This window comes from Pecten maximus, unplaced genomic scaffold (assembly GCF_902652985.1).
Source record: "Pecten maximus unplaced genomic scaffold, xPecMax1.1, whole genome shotgun sequence".
In the NCBI taxonomy this organism is placed as follows: domain Eukaryota; kingdom Metazoa; phylum Mollusca; class Bivalvia; order Pectinida; family Pectinidae; genus Pecten; species Pecten maximus.
The window spans coordinates 1-23,829 of record NW_022979399.1 but is presented as its reverse complement, the minus strand read 5'-3'; the positions used below and the strand labels follow the sequence as shown (position 1 = coordinate 23,829).

The window sequence follows — 23,829 nt, the reverse complement described above, 5'->3', positions numbered from 1 at the left end:
GACAGGGACAGAACATCTACACTACTGGGACAGGTGAGACAGGGACAGAACATCTACACTACTGGGACAGGTGAGACAGGGACAGAACATATACACTCATGGGACAGGTGGGACAGAACATCTGCACTACTGGGACAGGTGAGACAGGGACAGAACATCTCCATTACTGGGACAGGTGAGACAGGAACAGAACATCTACACTACTGGGACAGGTGAGACAGGGACAGAACATCTACATTACTGGGACAGGTGAGACAGGGACAGAACATCTACACTACTGGGACAGGTGAGACAGGGACACCTACATTACTGGGACAGGTGAGACAGGGACAGAACATCTACATTACTGGGACAGGTGAGACAGGGACAGAACATCTACATTACTGGGACAGGTGAGACAGGGACAGAACATCTACATTACTGGGACAGGTGAGACAGGGACACCTACACTACTGGGACAGGCGAGACAGGGACAGAACATCTACATTACTGGGACAGGTGAGACAAGGACAGAACATCTACATTACTGGGACAGGTGAGACAGGGACAGAACATCTACATTACTGGGACAGGTGAGACAGGGACAGAACATCTACATTACTGGGACAGGTGAGACAGGAATCTCTGCTAACCAGAAGAAGTTATTTAAAGGTTCCAACAACTTAATTCCCTGTGACCTTGAATATAGGTCAAGGTTATTTCTTTTCACAACCTTTGTGGGGCTTCATCCCATTCATATGATGATAATAGCTCATACTCCCATCATATTTTACTATTTGTGATCTTATCATACAGTACTTACTTAATTCATTTAAGCATTGAACGGCTTTCAGTTGGCATTCATAGTCAATATGAATGCCAACTGGACAGAGGCAAGTTCCATGAAGCGCGCTAGCGCTTCATGTTGAATTTGCCTCTGTCCAGTTGGAATTCATATTGACTATGAATGCCAACTGAAAGCCGTTCAATTCTTATATTTACCATCTGCGATTTTTTATTTGTCATGCGATTTTTGTTTTGAAATTTTCAAATTCAAATTTCCCGCGCTTACCAGTAGCAGAGATCACTTCCTGTTGGCAGTTCATAGGCTGGTGAACTCGTAACTGAATTGGTAGGGACAGGTGAGACAAGGACAGAACATCTACATTACTGGGACAGGTGAGACAGGGACAGAACATCTACATTACTGGGACAGGTGAGACAGGGACAGAACATCTACATTACTGGGACAGGTGAGACAGGAATCTCTGCTAACCAGAAGAAGTTATTTAAAGGTTCCAACAACTTAATTCCCTGTGACCTTGAATATAGGTCAAGGTTATTTCTTTTCACAACCTTTGTGGGGCTTCATCCCATTCATATGATGATAATAGCTCATACTCCCATCATATTTTACTATTTGTGATCTTATCATACAGTACTTACTTAATTCATTTAAGCATTGAACGGCTTTCAGTTGGCATTCATAGTCAATATGAATGCCAACTGGACAGAGGCAAGTTCCATGAAGCGCGCTAGCGCTTCATGTTGAATTTGCCTCTGTCCAGTTGGAATTCATATTGACTATGAATGCCAACTGAAAGCCGTTCAATTCTTATATTTACCATCTGCGATTTTTTATTTGTCATGCGATTTTTGTTTTGAAATTTTCAAATTCAAATTTCCCGCGCTTACCAGTAGCAGAGATCACTTCCTGTTGGCAGTTCATAGGCTGGTGAACTCGCAACTGAATTGGTAGGGTTATATAGTGGCAGTGCCATACAATGGTAAATATACTGTGATACACAATTTATATTTGCTACACAATACATAAAATCTTAACAGAAAATTTGCCAACTAATGTACAGTGCAACACTCTGATTACAACAGTATATTATATTTACTTTGCCTGCTTCATCCCCTAGATAGAGCAACGTCTTTTCTTCTAAAGTAAATTTTGATTTCTTCCAAAGGGTGGCACACCCTTCATCATAGTAATCATTGTCCTCCTTCTTCCTGACAAACACACCTACATACCCCAGCCTGTGTAAACAAATAGGACTATACAGCTACAAACATGTGTAAAAGGTACATGTATATATACATAGACAAATGAATTCAATGACAGCAACGCTCAATTAACAGCTGTTGCAGCCACTACAAAGATTGTAGATTGTAAACTTGCCAGAAACGCCTTTAATAAATATAAAATAAGGTACAAATTTAACAAATCAACAGAAACTAAGCTCACGATGAATATAAAAGGGAGAGAATATAGAAAACAACTAAGAAAGAACTACAAAAAATATCAAGCGAAATGCGTAAAAGAATTAAGGGAGAACTCGAAACGGAACCCAAAAGAGTTCTGGAAAACGCTGAACAATTTTTCACAAAACAAGAAAACGGAAACGAACATACCTATAGACGTTTTACATGATTATTTTAAAAAACTTAACACATCTGAAGAAGAAAATGATAATGTTGTAAATGAAATTGATAACCTCGATGATAACGATAATGACGTCAATAATACACTGAACCGACCAATAAATGAGCTAGAAATACAGAAAGCTATTCGATTACTAAAAAATAACAAAGCGTCCGGCCCAGATCGTATCTTGAATGAATATTTGAAAAACTCCCCACCGGAGATGCTCCCTGTTTACTGTAAATTATTCAATATAATTTTAGACACGGGGATTATTCCGGATAGTTGGAGTGTCGGTATCATCAAACCGATATACAAAAATAAAGGTAGTCCGGAAGACCCAGATAACTATAGAGCTATCACATTGATAAGTTGTCTTGGCAAATTATTTACTTCAATAATAAATACTCGCCTTAATGAATATGAAAAACAAATTAATTTAATATCTCGAAATCAGGCAGGCTTTAGGAAAGGCTACTCAACTATAGACAACGTTTTCGTTATGCACATTCTCATATCTATATATCTTTCAAGCGGAAAAAAATTATACTGTACCTTTATAGACTTTAAAAAGGCGTTTGATACTGTATGGAGAGCAGGCCTTTGGCAAAAATTACATAACAGTAATGTAAGTGGTAAATGTTTCAAAGTTATTTTTAACATGTATAATAATATTAAATCATGTGTTCAATTCAATTCCAAAACGTCTGATTTCTTCCCCTGCCTAATTGGAGTCAGACAAGGGGAAAATTTATCTCCCTTTCTTTTTTCTGTATTTCTTAATGACATTGAAAGTTATTTTGCCTCTTTAGGTAGTCATCCACTTGAAACTTTACGGGATAAGCTTTTTAATGAACTACATATTTTTGTTGAAATTTTTGTGCTTTTATATGCTGATGATACTGTGTTATTCTCAGAAAGTCCAGAAGGTTTGCAAAGTGCGTTAAATGTATTTCAGATTTATTGTGAAACTTGGAAGCTTAAAATTAATATAAATAAAACAAAAGTTATGGTATTTTGTAAGAAAAAAAGCAAACAACATCATGTATTTTTATTGCAAAATGAAACTTTAGAAAATGTAGATAATTTCACTTACTTAGGAATTACGTTTAATTACAAGGCAATTTTGTCAACGCGAGACGTAGACTGATCGATCAGGCACAAAAGTCAATATTTTCTATATATAAAAAAATCAGGAATCTTTCTCTTCCGATAGATATACAACTAAAACTTTTTGATTCTTTAGTAGAGCCGATCCTATTGTATGGGTCAGAGGTATGGGGATTCGAAAATTTGAAAATGACCGAGCAGTTTCACCTTAAGTTTTGCAAAAGGATTCTGAAAGTGAGGTCTACTACCCCAAATTTTATGATTTATGGTGAGCTAGGTCGTGTGCCGTTAGAAATAAATGTTAAATTAAGATTGGTATGTTTTTGGAATAGACTGTTAAGCAATGATAATAAATTAAGTAGCATTCTATTACAATTAGCCCTACAATTGCAAAATGACGCTAGTTTTTCCTTTAAATGGATTAAATGTTTACAAAATATTTTTAACGAAACTGGATTTTCTTTTATATTTGATAATGAAATACAGATGCCTGATAATTTCTACAAAGATGTTTTGAAACAACGTTTGACTGATCAGTTTATACAAAGATGGTTTTCCGACTGTGCTAACTCATCTCGTGGACAATTCTACTCTGTTTTCAAAACAGAATTTTGTATAGAAAAATATTTACTAAATCTGCCAGAACATGCCAGAATACAAATAACAAAACTGCGCACTTCGAATGTTAAATTCCCAATAGAAACGGGTAGATGGTATAATATCTCTAGAGAGAATCGTTTATGTAATTTATGCGCGGAAAGTATTGGCGACGAATTTCATTACTTGTTTGTATGCAACAATACTGCTTTATCTTCCCTAAGAAACAAATATATACCTCGCTACTATTATACAAACCCAAATATCGATAAGTTAAAGGGTTTTTTATCAATATGCAACCAACAAGTTCTGATAGGTTTATCTATTTTCGTAACCAAAATGTCTCCTCTTTTGTAATTAATTCTTGTGCAAATGTTCATCTATTCTGGTTTAAATATTAAGCTGTTTATATGTATACATTTATAAACATAGTGTATATTTATAAGAATGAGTTATATATAGGTGCGTGTGCGAGCGCGTGTCTAAATTGTATAATTACACGCTCATGTATGAGAATATTATGTTTTTGAACGTATGCATTGTGTGTGTGTGTGTGTGGCTGGTGTTATTATATACACACATGTACATGTAACTGTTATTACCAAAGTTAACTGTCCATTCTGTCAAATGTATTTGTATGCCTCCTCATGTTACACATATCTTATGTGTCTGAGTGTTGAATAAAATCTGAAATCTGAAAACAAAATGCTTACACTTAAATTACAGAAACTTTTAAAAATGTAAACTTAAATATAATTTATTTTACAACAATTGTGAAGCAAGTTACATCAACTTATATTAATCAATAATCACATTTGCTGGCCCGCATGGAAGCATAAGAGGGGTCTTACTTTGGGAGGAAACTGGGATATGTGAGGAAATCCCACATACATATGGTCGGGCAGGTGACCCCATAATTTTCACACCCCATCGGAGAATTGAACCCGGGCCGCCTACATGAAAGGCAAGTGTGACCTCTGTGTAACCTGACCACCCAGAAACATATTACTGAAGGATACAAAATCAGAGATTAGGACATAAGGCCAAATCATGTGTATAAAAAAATTAAAAACACTAAATAGCCCTGCATCGCTCACCTGGATTTTTTAGTGACTATCAGAAAAATTGTCCCTATAGGGCCCCACCCTTCCTGCCCCAACGGATCAGTCACCATAATTGCACATGTATGCAAAATCTATTCCCCTTCCATCATGCATAATGGATACTTCTGATCAAATGGTCGAAATTCATTGAGTTATTCATGACTAATAGAGATTTCAAATATTTTGCTTTATTAGATTTCAGATATTTTCCTTTATTTCCCTTATTGTAACCCGCCCCTCCGGCCCGAGTGTGCGGCCAATTTCACCTTTTATACAAAGTAGAAATTGATGGTGAGATGTTATGGTGTTAAGATCAACTAACTCTAACCAGAGGTTAGATCTATAAAGAGATACTTGTCTGTACAGCGATATGCATGACAGCTGCTGGTGGCAGAAAATGTCAGATATTGTGTTAATTTATAAGAATTAAAGAGCAACTTTTGAACTTGTGATTATATGCTCAGAAAGTGGTATGGGTTTATATATTAAATGTAGATTTTTCTCTAGGTTTTTACTATTTTTACCACATTCGAATACGTTACATACCTGGATCAAACATATTTCATTCATTCATTGCAAAAAAAAGCTTAATTCAATCAATTTTGTCATACATGGTATATTGTCATAAGATCAAAAATTAATGATATTGGAGTCAAGGAAGAGATTGGTTTGGTTAAGTATTGATTAACATCCTATCAACAACTAAGGTCATTTATAGAAACAAATTAACTTAAGGCCCTCCATATGTTGTTGACATTTTACCTGTTCATATCTGCCTCCAGAGTTTCCTTCCAGTATGTCGGTCCAACCTCCTGAAAGCAAATAATGTCATTGTCCAGATATTCTACCTCCTTCATTAGTACTGCATGACGATAAGACAGCTCGAGTGTTTTAGGGTCCGCCTTTGTATAGCTGTAATCCCAGCGTGGAACATGGCAGGTAGCAAGCAAGTTGTAGGTTAACAATGAGAACTCCTCACCACCACCAGTAACCGGGTTGTCCGCATTTTTGACAGTCTCTCGATATTGGAAACTTTTTGGAACAGACATCTTGAAACCTGAAACAACAGTGTGATCACTGATAATCTATTATATTGTGATGTAAAAGTTGGAATTTTTTCGAAATTCTTATCATGATTTCTATTCTCAATTAACTTATTCATAACACTGGAGTCTCAGGGAGCCACTTACAATAATCGATCAATACTAATCAGACATCTTTGACACAAAGCCAGTTAGAACCATCGCCAAGATGGCCGACTAATAAGAAGACGAGTGATAGCACACTAACAACCTTCAAGTCCTAAATCCAACTTGAGTATAGGGCCTAAACTGCAAGGCCATATCAGCTACCAGAGTTCTATCTATATAATTTTTATCACACTGGTAGATGATTTTTGCTTTTAAATTCAGATTTAACATACTTGACCCCTGTGACATTGAAAGTAGGACAATGTCACTCATTTTAATCAACTTAGTTAGTTGACATATATAGGTGTACCATGTGAACCTGTACAAGTGTCATGGTAACTAATTACACCTGGCTGTGTATTGTTTCATCACCAATGGAAGCTAGCCTGTATTAGGTGATCATGTCTATAAATAGATGCTGGTACAAAGTGGTATGTCTATAGCTACCTGCTAAACTGTACAACTACAAGTTGAATTTCTTGTGGTTACGTTTTTCTTCTTTTTTTTCTCCGAAATATACATTTGATCAGAGACATATTTCTTTAAACTCTTCGACCCCGACGACACACAGGAGACCCTATACCACCCTCATGGGTATTTAGTTGGGCGCCATATGTAATAGGAGAGGAAAAATGCACGGCCAGACTAGGGTTCGTCAAACCGGGAACCTCCTAACACTAGCCGGATGCTGTCTTTGCACACTTGCAAAATGTCTGGTTTTTATTTTTTACACACTTTTTCCACATATTTTATGCATTTGCGCACCTAATGCATAATTTGTAGGCATGGGGGTGGACGGTGGCAGTCATCCCAGTACAGTTCTGCTACATATCAAATGTGATGACAGCGCTTACTCTAAATAAAAATAAAACGCAAAGAGGGAGACCAGTGTGCCATCGGAGTGGTCATCTCCTGCCGCCAGTGCGACTCGAACTCATGATTATATGTTCTAGTGGAGATCATGAGCAGTCTGAAGGTCACGCCTGACTGCACTCACTGTGACAGCACATGTACATATGTATGTACTCTACTGTCAGTGCAACCAATATATCCCATAGTGTTATGCAAGTTTGAACTAATAGATCGGCTAATAACCTTAAAATGAAGCGTTTATACAAGTTTTGTATTATACTTACGTCAAGTTATGACAATAAACCAGATCGATAGACGATTATAAGATCCGGAATTAAAAGTCCGGTAGCTCGATCCGTCTACGACTGTTCAGTAGGCCTGCTAGAAAATATAACAATCAATACCTAGTGTCTAGACCTAGTATTTTATCGTTCTGCGGTAGAGCCGCATTCAGAGGAAATCGGAGATATGTGTCTAAACGCCTTAGCGGATCACGGATTCGTATTATGCATGCTAATGTTTCCGTCGACACCGGTACTCTAGTAACTGAAGCAGCTTGGGGGGAAAAAACTCAGAAATGCAAGACGAATTACCGCTCAATCCCTCTATACTATTCCTGACTATCCAATGTACCCCATGTATAGCTATCTGCATTTTGAAGTGTGGGAAGGGAAATAACTCCACTATAGCCAGTTGACTATACATAGGTTAAGGTGGAGCATGACACTTAAAATTCTTGTCCTCCCCATCAGATTCTGTCCCCATTAAAGCAAAATTTAAAGAAAATTTTGATACTGATGTATCTGAAAAATATTCAATATCATCAAATATAATAACGTTGCCATCCAGACCAAACGTTCGTCGGCTAATCAACTTTGCAATATTTTTTCTCAAAGGGCCTGTTTCCAGTAATGTTAATTCTCCATAGGAGCCTGCCCCCGTATAATTTCTTATCTAGCTCAACTACAGTTTTTTTCTTTTCCGAAGAATAATTTTACACCTTTCCGACACCCAGATTTCATAATGTCAGTGAAAATGTATTTTTATAAAGTTGTCATTTTGAGCATCAAAGACATAAGGTCGTAAATAAAAGAAGGTTATCTCGAAATTGTAATTCGCAACAAAGTATAAATTTCTTTTGATAGATATTTCCAAAACATCGTGTTTATTCATAAAACATAAAACAAAAATTTTCTCGGATGAAAATGCACTTGCAGAGACACAATTATGAAGAAAAATGCCATAAAATTGCAATTTTCTCCCGTTATATAGTTTTGGATGCAAATTTCCATCACAAAATCGGATAGAGCTTTACTTGTTTCATGTGTGTACCAAAAATCAGCTAATTCCATGTGGTGGAACGTTCTCATATCGCCGCCTGAATGTGGTTGTAAATTGAAAGAAAAGGGGAAATGAGTAACAACCTTGTCTGAAACCCTATTATATAGCTTATTATATGCAAAATTTTATATTGAATATCAGAGCGGATATTTTCATGACAGTTTTATGATATCTAACGACTAAATAAACAGTATCGATATAAAGATTTAAAATTCTTTTGAATCAGGTTCTTTGTTCGTTGGTTTTTTTCCTTAAACAATCAATGCATCTTGTAGTTCGTTGGCGGGGCTCACTTTTCTCTCCACGATATGTTATCAGAAAATATGTCAAGGTCAAGGTCTAAGCGCAAGGTCAAATCAAGGTCAAAAATTCAAAATTCAAAATGAGTTAATTTTTGACTGCATTGTAAAGTGCATGATTAATGAAGACGAACGGTGCAAGTTTTATGGTCGTGCGATAAAAAATGACGTAGAAATGGCACTTTGAAAAATGTTTGTTTTCCCGCCAAAATTCAAATTTTCCCCAAAATGCCCTTAATTACCCTCTGCTCCAAAATCTTTACATACACAGATATTATATTTGGCACAGTGATAGCATGTACGGATGCCTACAAACTTGATTGCTTTTCAATGACTTTGACCTTCGTTCAAGGTCACAGAGGACAAATGATCAAAAATCGAAAATTTCAAATTCTCTTTCAAACGGTTAATTTTTTAAGGATTAATATCAATTATTTTTTCTGTTATACAGTCAAAACAGAAAAAACTGGAGTGTACTCTAAATAAACCGCGAAGCGGTTTATGAAGAGAGTACACTCCAGTTTTTTATGTTATGACTGTATAACAGAAAAAATAATTAATGTTAATTCTTATAATTTAATTTCGTCTTATACACACCAAGATATTTCACTTTCTTTGGCGAACTCTTTTCTGTGATAAATTATTACGTCACGTCATCAGCCAATCAAAAATGACGTTACATTTCGCAACGTCAAAAATTTTGTTATGGAGGTATAACAAAATTATTTCAGCCAATGAAAATGCGTGTTTCATACAAAATTAAATTATTATTGTATATTTAAGAAAACGTTTGTTTGAAGATGTTTGCAACGTTTCCAGGTCAAAACGTCAACTTTATCTCAGAAAAAATACATAGGAAAACATTTAACTGCCAAAATTAAATATTATCCTACAATTACACTTGAAATGTTTTTCCTCCAATACTCTGACACCAACAGACTTGATAATTGGCACATATAAAGCATTAATGACTGGCTACAAAAGGTATGCACATATTTGACCTTGACCTTCGAAGTTCAAGGTCACAGAGAGGGTTGAAAGTCAATTGATCGGTTAAAGAAGGGAAACGAAGAGAAAACGAAGAGAAATCGTAGGTAAAACGTACAAAAGCGTTCGTCAGAACGAGAACATGTCTGCAATCATTTTCTAGTTGGAAATCCTGTGTTTTGATCTTGATCTAGTTTTGTTTGTTGTTCTGTCTATTTGTCAGCCAATGTCTTCAACCACGGGGACTTGTGAAGTAGCCATCTTGGATTTTTTTTATGAAAAAGTGTTTCTCTCACTTTTTTTCATATCTGTGTACATATTCTCAACATACCGAGCAAATACTCTCGTGTTTTTGTTAATTATATATCTAAAGAAAGTGGAAAATCGGCAATTCAACCATAGGCTAATTCAACCCAAGATTTGAAAATGTTCCACCACTTACATATTGATGATTTTTCCTCTCATCAATAGCATATTAAGTACTTTTTAATAGGATAACAATTGGTTTGCATCCAACGCCCATAAAAGGGTGTATTCTCTAAAAAAAACACAGTTTTTGTGTCTAAAATGTTATCATCGAAAATGGCATTTTTGAGATTGTTTCTTCCATAAAACAGCCAAATGGCGCGATGGAAACATGATTTCTTGTCACAATCATGCCATGAACGTATTCTTTACGGTGACCATCATTTGATTAGATTTTCATTAATATTTTACATAACATGCACATTTTATCAACACTTAGACAGCTTCTGAAAGATACAACTTTGAGGAACCATAAAAAACAAACCAAGTGACCTAAATCTTTATACTTTATAGATTTGTGACCACAACGGCATGGGCAATGCACCACCAACAGGAAATTTGAATCAGAGAAGGGGCCATTTTGGAAACAGGCCCTTTCCATGCAAACGTTTTTTGCCAATTACTGACCAACACCAGTCATCTAATAACATCAACTAATGGCGTGAATATAAGTATTGTATAATGTACTCTCTTAGCATTCCGTTAATTCGCGTTGTTATATTTGATTATACCAGAGACTTAATTGTATATCAGGTATATACGTATACGTCTCTGATTATACTGAATATTTTTGTGTTACAGCAGTATCAAAATTTATGCTGGTGTACTATGGGAAGAGTTGTACTGTATCCGGAACGAAAATATCATTTAGATTTATTTCATTTTTTTCCAAAAGAAATAAGTCGAAAACGGTGCCAAAATGTGTCCATCCAGTACGGAGATTACGACCCCCAAAAGACGTTGTATTTATCCTGCAACTGCCACCGCATTGTCGGAATACACCCACCGTATATATTTTTGCTGTATACGGCAGTGACGGAAAACAGCTGTATTTTGGAATCTTAGCACGTGCGTCAGCTCGACTGACCTACTTCAAAGTGAAACTACGTTTAAAAGGCGAACATATTTCTATCATTTTTGACACCGTTTCACTTCAAAATGATTATTTTTTATGAGTATTTTTATGACTGTTGCAGGATAAATAGAATACATGGTCAGTGTCTTAAAATATAAGCTGTATTTTTGGCTCGCCAAGACTCGCCACTTTTGTCTTTCTTTACCCTCGCCAAAATACAGCTTATATTTTAAGACACTGACCATGTATTCTCTATGTATACCACCGGGAGACATGAGATGTTGTATGTATACCGCCGGGAGACAGGAGACGTTGTATGTATACCACCGGGAAACATGAGACGTTGTATGTATACCGCCGGGAGACATGAGACGTTGTATGTATACCGCCGGGAGACAAGAGACGTTGTATGTATACTGCCGAAAAAGAGGAGACATTGTACACTGCTTGTTGACAAGAGACGTTGTATGTATACCGCCTGAAAAGGGGAGACATTGTATGTATACCGCCGGGAGACATGAGACGTTGTATGTATACCGCCGGGAGACATGAGACGTTGTATGTATACCGCCGGGAGACATGAGACGTTGTATGTATACCGCCGGAATACAGGAGACATTGTTTGTATACTGCTTGTTGACAGGAGACGTTGTATGTATACCGCCGGAATGCAGGAGACATTATACCGCCTAAAAAGGGGAGACATTGTATGTATACCGCCGGGAGACATGAGACGTTGTATGTATACCGCCGGGAGACATGAGACGTTGTATGTATACCGCCGGGAGACATGAGACGTTGTATGTATACCGCCGGGAGACATGAGATGTTTGCCTAAAAAGAGGAGACGTTGTATGTATACTGCTTGTTGACAGGAGACGTTGCATGTATACCGTCGGAAAACACCTTAACCTCACTGTTTGAACGCCCTAATTACGATTAATTACTCCGAATATTCAACTGATAGAATTGCTCTGTTTTGTTACACAACTGCTTCACTTAATGTAATAAAAATAAATTAATACAATAAGCATAGTGATTATGTTTGAAATACCAAGGATGTAACGATGACAAAACGACAAAACGACAACAAGACATTTTACCACAACACATTCTTTGCAAGCATATTAGCAAATTTAAACTGTCGTGTCATCGCTTTGTCGGGTTGTTGCTACAATGTAATATAGCGATATTTTATTGGTTTAATGTTGTACATCTTAAACCTGTAACAAGGCGATTTAAAATGTACATATGTATATGACGTATTAAAAGTTTTAATACGTTTTAATTTCGATATCATGGGCGAATTAAAAACACATCATGGAAATAGATGAGAAAAATCAACCTAGTTAACTATGAGATCATGTTTTAAGTATTATCATAGCAGACACAATGTTAGATAAGACTTTATGTAACACTGACTCGGTTATTTGGAGACGAGTTATCGTTCTTCTTGTCTAGGGCTACCAGGAAGTACCCGACAACACACCTCATTTGTAAACACCAAAATATTGAAAATATCACCAACATAGTGACGACACTCAGGAGGTAAGGTTTACTGTAATAATATGAACGGTTGATCGTTATTGTTTTTTAAACATGTCAGGTTTTGGTACCAAATAAAGGTGATTAATATGTTGTAATGGTAATCCTACACAAACCGAAAGTGACTTGACAACAATTATGTAAAATCAAATAATACTAATGTTTTATTATTATTGATAATTACATATCATTTGTTTTGTGTGTATACATACATCTCACGCTTTTCGAACAATACTATGTTTACTTGTTGTTTTCTATGGTGGCATGGATCTGCCATCACATAGCGAGATAATTTTGTCAACATAGCGAGATAAATATACTATATAGCGAGATGATAAAACGACATAGCGAGATAAAACAACCGACATAGCGAGATAATTTAATGCGTTTATGAAGTCGCTATCTCGACATCTCGCCGCATTAGATGCTACCACTGACATGGATTTTTTCTTGTCAACGTCAAGTGACCCACATTCGGAAGTTCATCGCGCCAGTGCACACGAGGCTTGGACAGGGAAGCTGAACGGCCCAATACCAACTAGACCTACGTTCGCAGACGGATGCGAGGTGTTCCGATTGATACCTACAACAAACAGGTAAACTAAGCATGTTAGAACTTCCGAATGGGGGTCACGTGACGTTGACAAGAAAAAAAATTCCATGTCAGTAGTAGCAGAGACCTATATACTAGTATATAGGTCTCTGTTAGTAGCGTCTAATGCGGCGAGATGTCGAGATAGCGACTTCGTAAACGCATTAGATTATCTCGCTATGTCGGTTGTTTTATCTCGCTATGTCGTTTTATTATCTCGCTATATGGTATATTTATCTCGCTATATTTACCATTGTATGGCACTGCCACTATATAACCCTACCAATTCAGTTGCGAGTTCACCAGCCTATGAACTGCCAACAGGAAGTGATCTCTGCTACTGGTAAGCGGGGGAAATTTGAATTTGAAAATTTCAAAACAAAAATCGCATGACAAATAAAAAATCGCAGATGGTAAATATAAGAATTGAACGGCTTTCAGTTGGCATTCATAGTCAATATGAATGCCAACTGGACAGAGGCAAATTCAACATGAAGCGCTAGCGCGCTTCATGTTGAATTTGCCTCCGTCCAGTTGGCATTCATATTGACTATGAATGCCAACTGAAAGTCGTTCAATGCTTAAATGTTGACAAAATTATCTCGCTATGTGATGGCAGATCCATGCCACCATAGTTTTCAATGCAAAGACATAGACAAATACAACAAACAACTACTGTATCATATCATGTATGTATATTTTAACTTATATACCAATAATATACCATTTCAACAATCATTCTCGTTTTTTTGAAGATTTACCTCCCCTGAACCGTTCGAGTTAAAACCGCACCTCTGTTTAGTATGAACAGTTGTAGTTACTAACTGACAGTATATATTATCTAATCATATGTTTTAACTTTGAATGAGCGACAATTATATCACAGGGACTCGTCTCGTCTGTAAATTACACTCCAATCAAGGTTAGTACCTTAATCGCCCAGAGATACCTAAGTTCGGGGAAATCATGATCGTTGACAAATCGCTCAATATTTGTCGATGAAAATTTTCTCAATCGTCAGTCCGATATCTTTTCTTTAATTTTGTGTATGATTCAATATATATCATGCCTAGAATTGTCGCTAGATTTCTTGAAATATCCAGAAATGGTCAGATTTCAGTTAGTCGGACACTAGAAATATATGGCATGTCAACACTTCAGCTTCGTAAAGGTGAAATTATGGTAGAAAACAAAATTCCCCATATACTAGTTAATATCTATATATTGTCATTTTGCTTGTCCCAGCATATCATAACCGCTCATTGAGAACTACGTGTCAAATTACGCTCGATAATTTCAATCAACCAGTCAGCGCTGATGTTACACAATTTTCGTCTGCTCCTACAGGTGTCAGGGGTTTATTAATAATTATGTCGTCGTGTATTTTTGTGTTATTGTCGTTAGTAGGTGAATATTTTCCAAAGGGAAATGACGTAGACAAATATAATCTGATATAGCCTATACTAAACTTTTGTCCTGTTTCGATTTTGGCGGTATTCAGGGTGGCGATATAACGGGGTTTCAATACTATAGCCGTACACATGTGTACACAGGCCTATAATAAGTAGATGTATACCTGAAACAAAGGCTACGTATTCACGTTTATTGCATTTTTGCCAGTGAAATATAGAAATTTATCAAACTAATAAAACTTATATTTTCACTGCAGCGATGAGCAGTGAAAAAATAAGATTTTGCAGTGAAAATATAAGATTTTGCAGTGAAATTATGTTTTCCGTTTTTGTCAAATTACCTTTGTATTCACCTTGTTGAAACTATCCGATTTTTCCAATCGAAGCGGATATAGATCAATTGGTTATTTTGCTGTATTTCTGAAATTTTCAGACTAATTTTTGACAAAAAAACTCACTTGACGTTATCTATTTATGCAGAGATTCTCCGATAACAGCAGAAAACCTTAAATTACGCTGATCAGTCCTTTCAAAATGGGGCCGTCAAGTTGACGTGGAGTAACGTCACAAAGAGATGACGTCATTACTGTTCCCGCACTTTTTGACAATATTAATTTTTCGATGTTTTTAATTTTGTTTTGAAGTTGATGAAATGCAATAAAAAGAAAATTGAATGGTTTCCCGTTAAATATCGATATTTTTCACTCTTGCCTCACACTCGTTAAAATATGGATATTCTGTCATACTCGTGAAATATATGTTATATTAGACGGGAAACCATGCATTCAATATCCTCTAAATATGGTTGATTAAGGTGATCTGTATCCTTTAAGGACAATTAATATATAAATTAAATTACAGTCATTAATTATATTTGTAAAATGCTGTTTTGTAACATGACCCTGGAGCAGAGCAAAGGTACGTCAAATAATACAAACATAAGTAAAGCGGGCATTACGCTGAACTAAAACGGTTATTAACGGGATTATATATAGCAAAGAAAAAAGGGGGGAGGGTATACGTAATAGAGAAATCCATTTCAAGGAAAATGACAGCGGTATTCCTGGTTGGCGGTATAACGGGGGGCGGTATACCGTGAGACTGCTGTTTATATATTAGTACCTACCAGCGCTATTTATACACGTACAGGAACACGTGATATTATGAAATCAGTCTTCTTTACACTTAATCACGTTATACACATTTCTTGACGCCTATCATCCAGAGGAGCCTATACATCACCTTTTATTTACAGACATGGCAGAAGCCGACCCGAGACCGGAATACAGATGTTTGATGTGTACGTCACCCTACAAAGAACCGAGGCTGCTCCCTTGTGGTCATACTTTCTGCTGCCGATGTCTGACGTCATACATCGAAGCGGAACACGTCACAGCAGATGAGGACCGACAATTCTTTCCTTGTCCTGTCTGTGAGGCGCCAATTAATCCTGATGACGGCAATACGGCCGTAAGTACATGGGCGACATGTTTTCTGAAAAATGATTTCCTTGTTTCCTCTATAGCACAGTCCGCCGATGTCCTTTTCTGTGCGCCATGTCTACGTTGGAAAGAATCGAACCCTGCCGAGGTCACGTGTACCGAGTGTGATGAGAAGCTCTGTAAACAATGCAGAATTTGCCATGAACGGAACAAGGCAACAGCTGCTCATCGACTTGTGTCCATCTCTGGCAATGTTGGACAACTTTGTGATGTAAAAGTCTACGAAATCTGTCATCAACATAGTGGAAAACCCCTGGACGTGTACTGTGTAGACCACAGCGCTATGTGTTGTAGTATCTGTGTGTCGGTGTCACACAGACAATGTAACAATGTTAAACCAATGGAGGATGTGATCAAGAAGACCATGGCTAAACAGAGTCTCGGTGGGACGGAATGGAAGGAGCTGACAGAGGAAACAAAGAAGATGTTAGATGAGGACGATTTAGGGATAACAATGCTAAACGCAAGAGAAAAAGAAGTTTCAGCGGAAATGACCGACAGGATACAGAAAGCTAAAGACACGCTCGATAGCCTCAACACAAGATTTCAATCCAATCTCGCAGATAAATGCAGAACATACAGACAACAACTACTGTCTCGACGGAAGAATGTCAACACATTTCACATCAACGCGGAAAATTCACATCTGCTGATGTCACGTTCAGATCAACAGTTATCAGAGCGTCACCGATTTTTCGTGAGAGAACAAACAAAAAATCAGATATCGGGACATTACCGACGTATGGATCAAAACACAAAGAAAGAACCAAATCAGTTTGACATCACACTGAAGCTACAGGAAACGATTGATGAAATTATGAAAATGACAACCGCGGGAAATGTTGAGGTCACCTCGACACTTTCACCTGTGTCACAGAATGCAAATGGCCGTATATGTTCCTTGATAGGATCTTTGCTTTTGACGCCTTCAGCTTCAGCATTTTCGGACTCGACTTCGACTTCCGATTTGACGGGTTCTCTGCAGCATCTGACAGTCCAGACTACTCCAGTAACGGCCGCGGTGGATGTATGGACCGGGTCGGTATCTTGTGTACATACGGTTAACACCAGCACACTTAGAGGAGAGGACACGCCTTTGTTGATGGGAGGAATCTTTACCGACAACAATGAATTACTTATCACAGACTTCCATAACCGTAGACTCCTACTGTATGATGATAAATATTCCTACCTGAGAGAATATCAAGTTAGCGGTAACCCTACAGATATAGCACGTGGACGTACTGCTGATGAGATATTTGTGGCTGTATACGAGACACAGATACTGAGATGTACACTACAGAATGGTGAGCTGTCCGTGATCAACACGATCAGTAGTCTCCCTAATACCTGGGGTATAGCAGTACAAGGGGACAACATCCTGGTCGGTACTTGGGATAGTGTGAAGGTTATGTCTATCGATGGGAAGGTCACCAAGTCAATAAAGAAGGGAGGAGGTCATACATACCTCGCAGTATCTACATCTAAGTCTACTGTATACCACAATGATAACAATGACGTAGTGTGTAGACGACTAGACAGTGACGCAGTGGTCTACAGGTACAGGGATCCTGGTCTGAGAGGGCCTGTAGGTATCGGACTAGACCAGCATGACAATATGTATGTTTGTGGTTACTTGTCCGGAAACGTTTACCTCGTTTCACCTGACGGGTCACGTGGGAGGGTATTATTGCCCAAGCTGTCCGGTATCACCAGACCATCCTGTATAGTGGTCCATCCAACCAAACAGGAGTTCGTGGTTACTTCTAACAAGGAATCTACTACACTCAAGGTGTACAAATTCACTGACAACAGCATATGAATACTTATATGTATAGCATCAATGAAGCGGGGGCTGGGGGTTAGGGGGTTTCGGGTAGGGATGTCGCATTGAGTGTATAACAAGTGCGGGCAAAGTCCGTTCATCCGAAATCCTATAGAGGTAACATCTTATACAATATTAAGTAAATTATTGATGCATTTGTGAGTAAGGTTCATTAGTACGAATTCCGTGTAGAAGTAACGTCGTTTACAGTATTAGGTATGATGATGATATATGTGTAGGGTTCGTTATAACTCAGTTATAATTAGTATATGGTTGCGAACGAAAGGTTTCCCTAGCGGTATGGATTGCCAAGTGACAATGTTGCAATTTTTAGATAATCAGAAATGCTGTGTATCATTCTGTATAAATGTTTTAAATAAAGATTAACGCGCATCACGGGATATGTAGATAGCTACTGCTATCTATCCGCCATGAAAATGAAAGAAATATCCATTAGATTCGTATATTAACATAAAGACGATTTTAAAAACAAAAACAGGGTAATTTTTAAATTTTGATCTTTTGATAACTATATACGAAAAGACGCTGAATTAATGGAACAGCCGGTGATTCCGCCAATGTACCATCGTTTCCGCTCCTCAAATTCTAATCGATTTTTGTTTTGTATTTTAGTTTTGCTTTTTATCTAAAACAAAAAGACATCAAATACATTAATTCCTGTTAAATTAGAATTATTTTATATGAATAGATGGCAAATTAAACGGAATTTACTGAATGAAACGAGGAATTTTTTTCAGTTGTATTGATATATGTCGTAAAGTTTGGGAAATCAGCACGTGAAACGATGTTTTCATACTGTATTCATAATGTTTTCATGGTCAAATATTTGTTGTTTTCACGTCATGTATAATGATGACGTCAAATATGAATATATGTATATACTCGTTGGTATAATAAGAATGGCGTGATATATATATATATGTACTGTTGGTACGATGATCATGATGTCATGTTTTATTTTTGTGTATGTCGTGTTGCGGCAGTATTGTATTGCATGATTAATACAAATGCACTGAATCTGAAGACTTAAAGGATTTTCGACACAAAAAAGTACAAGTTGTCTATAGATTGGCTTTCTGAGAAGTTTGTCAAAATGTTCCTCACTCCTGGGGTCATGTATACAAAATACAGAACAAATGCTAATGATAATCTAATGAAAAACATCCAACAGATTGTAAAGTTTTTTGTAAAAAAATTGCTGAAATTTGATAAAACCTTCACGTTACATATGATGAATAGTCCATGCATTTTGACAAGGCTAGGATTAGTACAGTAGATATCTGCAATAAATACTTGTCTTATCTGCTTAACAGCTGCATGTTCACTTTAAAATTAACAATGGCATTCGTCACCGATTTCATTAAAATATAGCTTACAAGTTCTATTTTCTTTGGGTATTCTAATCCATCTTCCAGTTTCTATAGGTAAGTGCGTATTTAAAATTCTTAATTTACTAATAATTTGTTTTTCTTTTTTGGCTTTAACTTCACAAGATGATTTTCAAAAAAAGTCTTTAATAGACAGAATAGGTAGATCCACTGGAAGAGTTATCAATATATGGTTAAACTATTTTGGATGAATTGTTCTTTTAATATTTGTTTCAAAGATATGTCAAGTTATCTCATTTGAATGTATATATTGTGTGATAATCCCAGATAAAGTTCTAGTTTCTATTATTATATTCTGAACATTCATTAACCATTTGAACTCCATGACTCCATTTGCCTGTAAATTAAATATTAAGTTATGTATAACACTAAACAGATTACTGCTAGATATCAATTATGCAAACGCATAACTTCTGTATATAATGGAAATATCCCGATCTCACCATGTCTCAAGTAATTTAGAGTACAATTTGATATTTAGTATACGCTTGCAGAACTGTAAATATAGATTTTCGATGACGCCTAAATTTCCAAAGCGCCATACTTCTACTGAACACAAAAGTATTGGTAATACGTAAGAGTCAAACACTTTTAAATGTAGGTCTACCGGTAGAGGGATATTTTCTTGTATGCAGCAAACATGGCTTTTTTTTTTTTTTCTTTTTTTTCCCAACATTTTCATTTTTGCTTTGAAGAAGCTCCCATTATAATTCATCAAATCTCCCAAATAGGAAAATGATTCTAGATCCTCTATCACATCACTAAATATAACAGTTTTAGTTTTATTTGTATTTATATCAAGCTTCCATCGATTACAATATACTTCAAAGATATTCAGAGCTGATTAGATTTCCTCAGCCGAATCGGACATGTGCACTGTATAACCCGCAAAAAGAAATATAAACAGTTTGATATGAATTCCAATATTTTTACCAAAATTATCTGGGTTTTTTTTATTTATTTTTTTGGTATACAATTAAGACCTTGTTTTCCAAGAATTTCTTTTAGGTCATTCAGATAAAGGACAAATAAAAATGGTGATACATTTTTCTCATTGTTTAACCCCGATATTACAATTGAATTTTTCAGATACATGTACCTCGTTTCTATTTTTAAACAGGATTTGGTATTAATTTTCCCAAGTTACATTACTTTTCTGGATTGTTTTCCATAGCCAAATTCTCCAGACCGAACCAAAGGCCCCAATGAAGTATATAAATGAACAAAATAACTTTTGTTTCAAGGGAAAAATAAATAAAGTTCAAGGCATAAAGATGTTACATGTATCAATAGTAGAATGGGTTTTTTCCGAATTCGGTCTGATTATTAGATTTATTTCATAAACCTTCTTATTTAACCTGATATTAAGAATAAATGTAAACACTTAACTAAGACATGGGACAAGGCTTATTGCTGTATAATTATCTAAGTTACCAGGATCACCTTTACGTTTATATATGGGTTTTATCAAGAATCAGGAAATGTACAACAATGCCAATTAGCTAGTTTCATTTCAAAGATAAAATTTCTTGATTCCTTTATTTTTGTTATCCAATTTTCAGGTGAAAGTTTTTTGGCATGTTTCTTTCATTCATATATACATGTAAAGTGTGAATGTTCTGCATTCTTATTAATTGCAGGAGGTCATTTTAAGTGTTTAGAAATTTCTGGGTAAAAAATGACGTTTTAATCATATGCTTGTGTTAATAAACAAATCAGCATGTCATATCTTACAGGTCATCTTTGATATTACTCAAACATGACGTTACTATTTATAGCAGAGCTTGAATCAGCGTGCAATTTGATAACATATAAAATATAGTCTCACAAATACTGACTGATTTTCTTCTATCGTATGCAAACTCAATCCTCTAAATGACGCAATGAAATCATACAATTCCATTTGTCAACTCGATAACAACAAACAATGCTATATAGCTGTTCCTAAATGCTTAATTAATGCCATGGCCAATTGACAGTTCCAACTGTCACTTGGCTGTCACTGGGCTGTTGCTGGACTGTCACTGACAGAATTTGGGTATAAATATCGCGTTCCTTGCGCTGAACAGTCAGTAACCATTCGATCGGCATCGGGTTTCCCCCCTGTACACTGTCAATGACAAGTCAGATGTACGTCCTTATTCAAGAGATGGTTATTACTTAGTGTTATCACCAGTAATTAAAGTACAGTAGCCTTACTGTATTAGTTTGTATGATAGGATTTGCACTACGATTGGAGTTGCATCATATTTTAAAGACTCGACTTCTATATAAGCCAGTGTTATCACTGTCTCGATTCAGTACTTGTCCTTCTATATAGCAGGCCAACGATATAACATTACATTCATGGATTACTAGTAGATTAACAGATACGCAACTATCAGTTGTTAATAATTTGTATTACTTTCGATACATGTTCCAAAGAGTACACTGTTCATTCTCTCTATTCACAACCAATACTGGTAGTTTATTTTCTTATCTATCTACCACATGCTTATTGATTGGAAATCAGAAATCCTTACTGATTATTTGATTATTGCCCTGCTAGTTTATCAACTATTTATCAAATACTCTCCATATCAATATTATTATTCCTTTATTAACCACTTGTGTGCATAATTTGAATATTACTCCGTAATCCTACATTTGTAGCGATTCTTGAGATTGTTAATCTGTATTTTTACAAAAATGTAATGTAAGTGTACATGTATTCTTTCTCAATCATAACATTTATATATAAAAGTCTGGACTTTGTTGTTCATTGGTAATTCAAAAGTGATTACTAAGACACCATCCTGATTGAAAAAGACATCAACCAGAAGACTGACCCCTCCAGGTGGATTCCGGAGACGCTTAGATAAGACTTTTGTATGTGACATTTCTGGTAGTCTGTGACTACCCATTCCGCTATACTGGTGAAGCGACCCTTACTTGAGGACAGAAGGCAGAAATCGTTATAATACGATACAGATCAGGCGCTACCGGCGGATTCCACAATTCTGGATCTTTGGGTGGGGTTGGCGGGGGAGGTGCTACCCCATCTCTCCCACAGAACATTGAGGTTACCGTTTGTAGCAAATGAAGTGTAACCACAATTCATATCTGGGAAGAATAGCCGTTAACCAAGTTCTATTTCCCAGTTTAGTTGTTAATAACGTCACGCATTTATGTCATATCATTATCTTTTACGTCAATAAAACGTGTCCTTTTATTTCCGAAATGAGTTAAGCTAATTCATTTAGGGGTTAGACTTTCTGTGATTGTAATAACTTCTGAAAGTGCAACGGAAGACAAGTAAACGGTTGCAAACGAAAGGATTCCTTAGATGGAACATTATTTATGAACATGGATTTTTTTTGTTTGTTTTTTTTTTTGTTTTTTTTTTGTTTTTTTTTCGATATGGCATGTTCGGGAAGAGTGTTAATATCCGCACTATGAACTAGTTACAATTCAATATTCTGAGCTAATAGATGTTTATGTTAACGTTCCATAGAGTTATGACATGTCGCCCGGAATGTCCGAAGTATCTTAATCTAATGGTCTTAATCCACGTTATATACCCGTGGGGATACGTAATTGATAATCTCTTGACGTCATTGAACAACGACGTCATACTATTGGTTGTGAAGCCCCCGCAAAAATCATGAGATTTTGCCCTGGCAGCGAAAGAATCCCGGTCGAAATCCTTAGCCCCGACAAGGACTTACATACACGGGTGAATAAATGGCCTTACGTCATCATCTCATTGTCTTCTCATATTGTACAATGTAATCTAGCTGTCTGGTGCACGATTTAAATAAAAAGAAGTCAAGAAACACTGGATAGCACACACATGTAAAGATATAAATCCATTACATGTTCCCTTTGTAAACGTTTCTCCTGATATGAATGGACGACTGTCTATATAGGGGTGGGATCAATCGTGTTTGCCGACAATTTCACGGTGTGATAGAAGCGACACCGGGTCTTGGTATAATGCGATTAAAAAAAAAGACAAAAACAACACAGACAACAATGCTCGGTTGAGATTAAGAGTAATGATAATTACCGACAGGAACGAAAGACGATACACCTGATGTTTATTGTCGACAAATTGGCAGTACGGTTCACTTTAAATACACATTCTATCATAAATGTAAAGTTAAAAACCTATTAATTATCAAGAAAAAATAAAAAAAATTTGAAACGGAAAAATATCTTTTCCCTTTAAAATAATTGCAAACCCTACAAAAAATAAAAAAAATCGGGATTTAAATAAACCGAAAAAAAAAGAAAAA

The 23,829-nt window shown here is 36.3% G+C and overlaps 2 protein-coding genes across 2 annotated transcripts; one reads left to right on the top strand and one right to left on the bottom strand.

The window, feature by feature from the left end:
* Positions 1 to 1,220: 1,220 nt before the first annotated feature.
* LOC117318586 (glucose-repressible alcohol dehydrogenase transcriptional effector-like) lies at positions 1,221 to 7,896 on the bottom strand. Its single transcript, XM_033873553.1, has 4 exons — positions 7,544 to 7,896; positions 5,980 to 6,280; positions 1,884 to 2,022; positions 1,221 to 1,247 (listed from the first exon to the last, which is right to left on the bottom strand). The coding sequence occupies exons 2-4, from the start codon at positions 6,264 to 6,266 to the stop codon at positions 1,221 to 1,223; spliced, it is 453 nt and encodes a 150-aa protein (XP_033729444.1). The 5' UTR covers positions 6,267 to 6,280; positions 7,544 to 7,896.
* Positions 7,897 to 12,734: 4,838 nt separating this feature from the next.
* Positions 12,735 to 18,166, top strand: LOC117318584. The gene is made up of 2 exons (XM_033873552.1): positions 12,735 to 12,815; positions 16,072 to 18,166. The coding sequence occupies exon 2, from the start codon at positions 16,074 to 16,076 to the stop codon at positions 18,138 to 18,140; it is 2,067 nt and encodes a 688-aa protein (XP_033729443.1). The 5' UTR covers positions 12,735 to 12,815; positions 16,072 to 16,073; the 3' UTR covers positions 18,141 to 18,166.
* Positions 18,167 to 23,829: the final 5,663 nt, after the last annotated feature.

Excerpts from the sequence above, each read along its gene's own strand:
- LOC117318586 (XM_033873553.1), bottom strand. The coding sequence starts at position 6,266 with ATGTCTGTTCCAAAAAGTTTCCAATATCGAGAGACTGTCAAAAATGCG. Across the intron at positions 2,023-5,979 it reads CTGGAGGCAGATATGAACAG|GCTGGGGTATGTAGGTGTGT; the intron begins GTAAAATGTCAA and ends TTGTTTACACAG. Across the intron at positions 1,248-1,883 it reads TAGGGGATGAAGCAGGCAAA|AGATTCCTGTCTCACCTGTC; the intron begins GTAAATATAATA and ends TCTGGTTAGCAG.
- LOC117318584 (XM_033873552.1), top strand. The coding sequence starts at position 16,074 with ATGGCAGAAGCCGACCCGAGACCGGAATACAGATGTTTGATGTGTACG.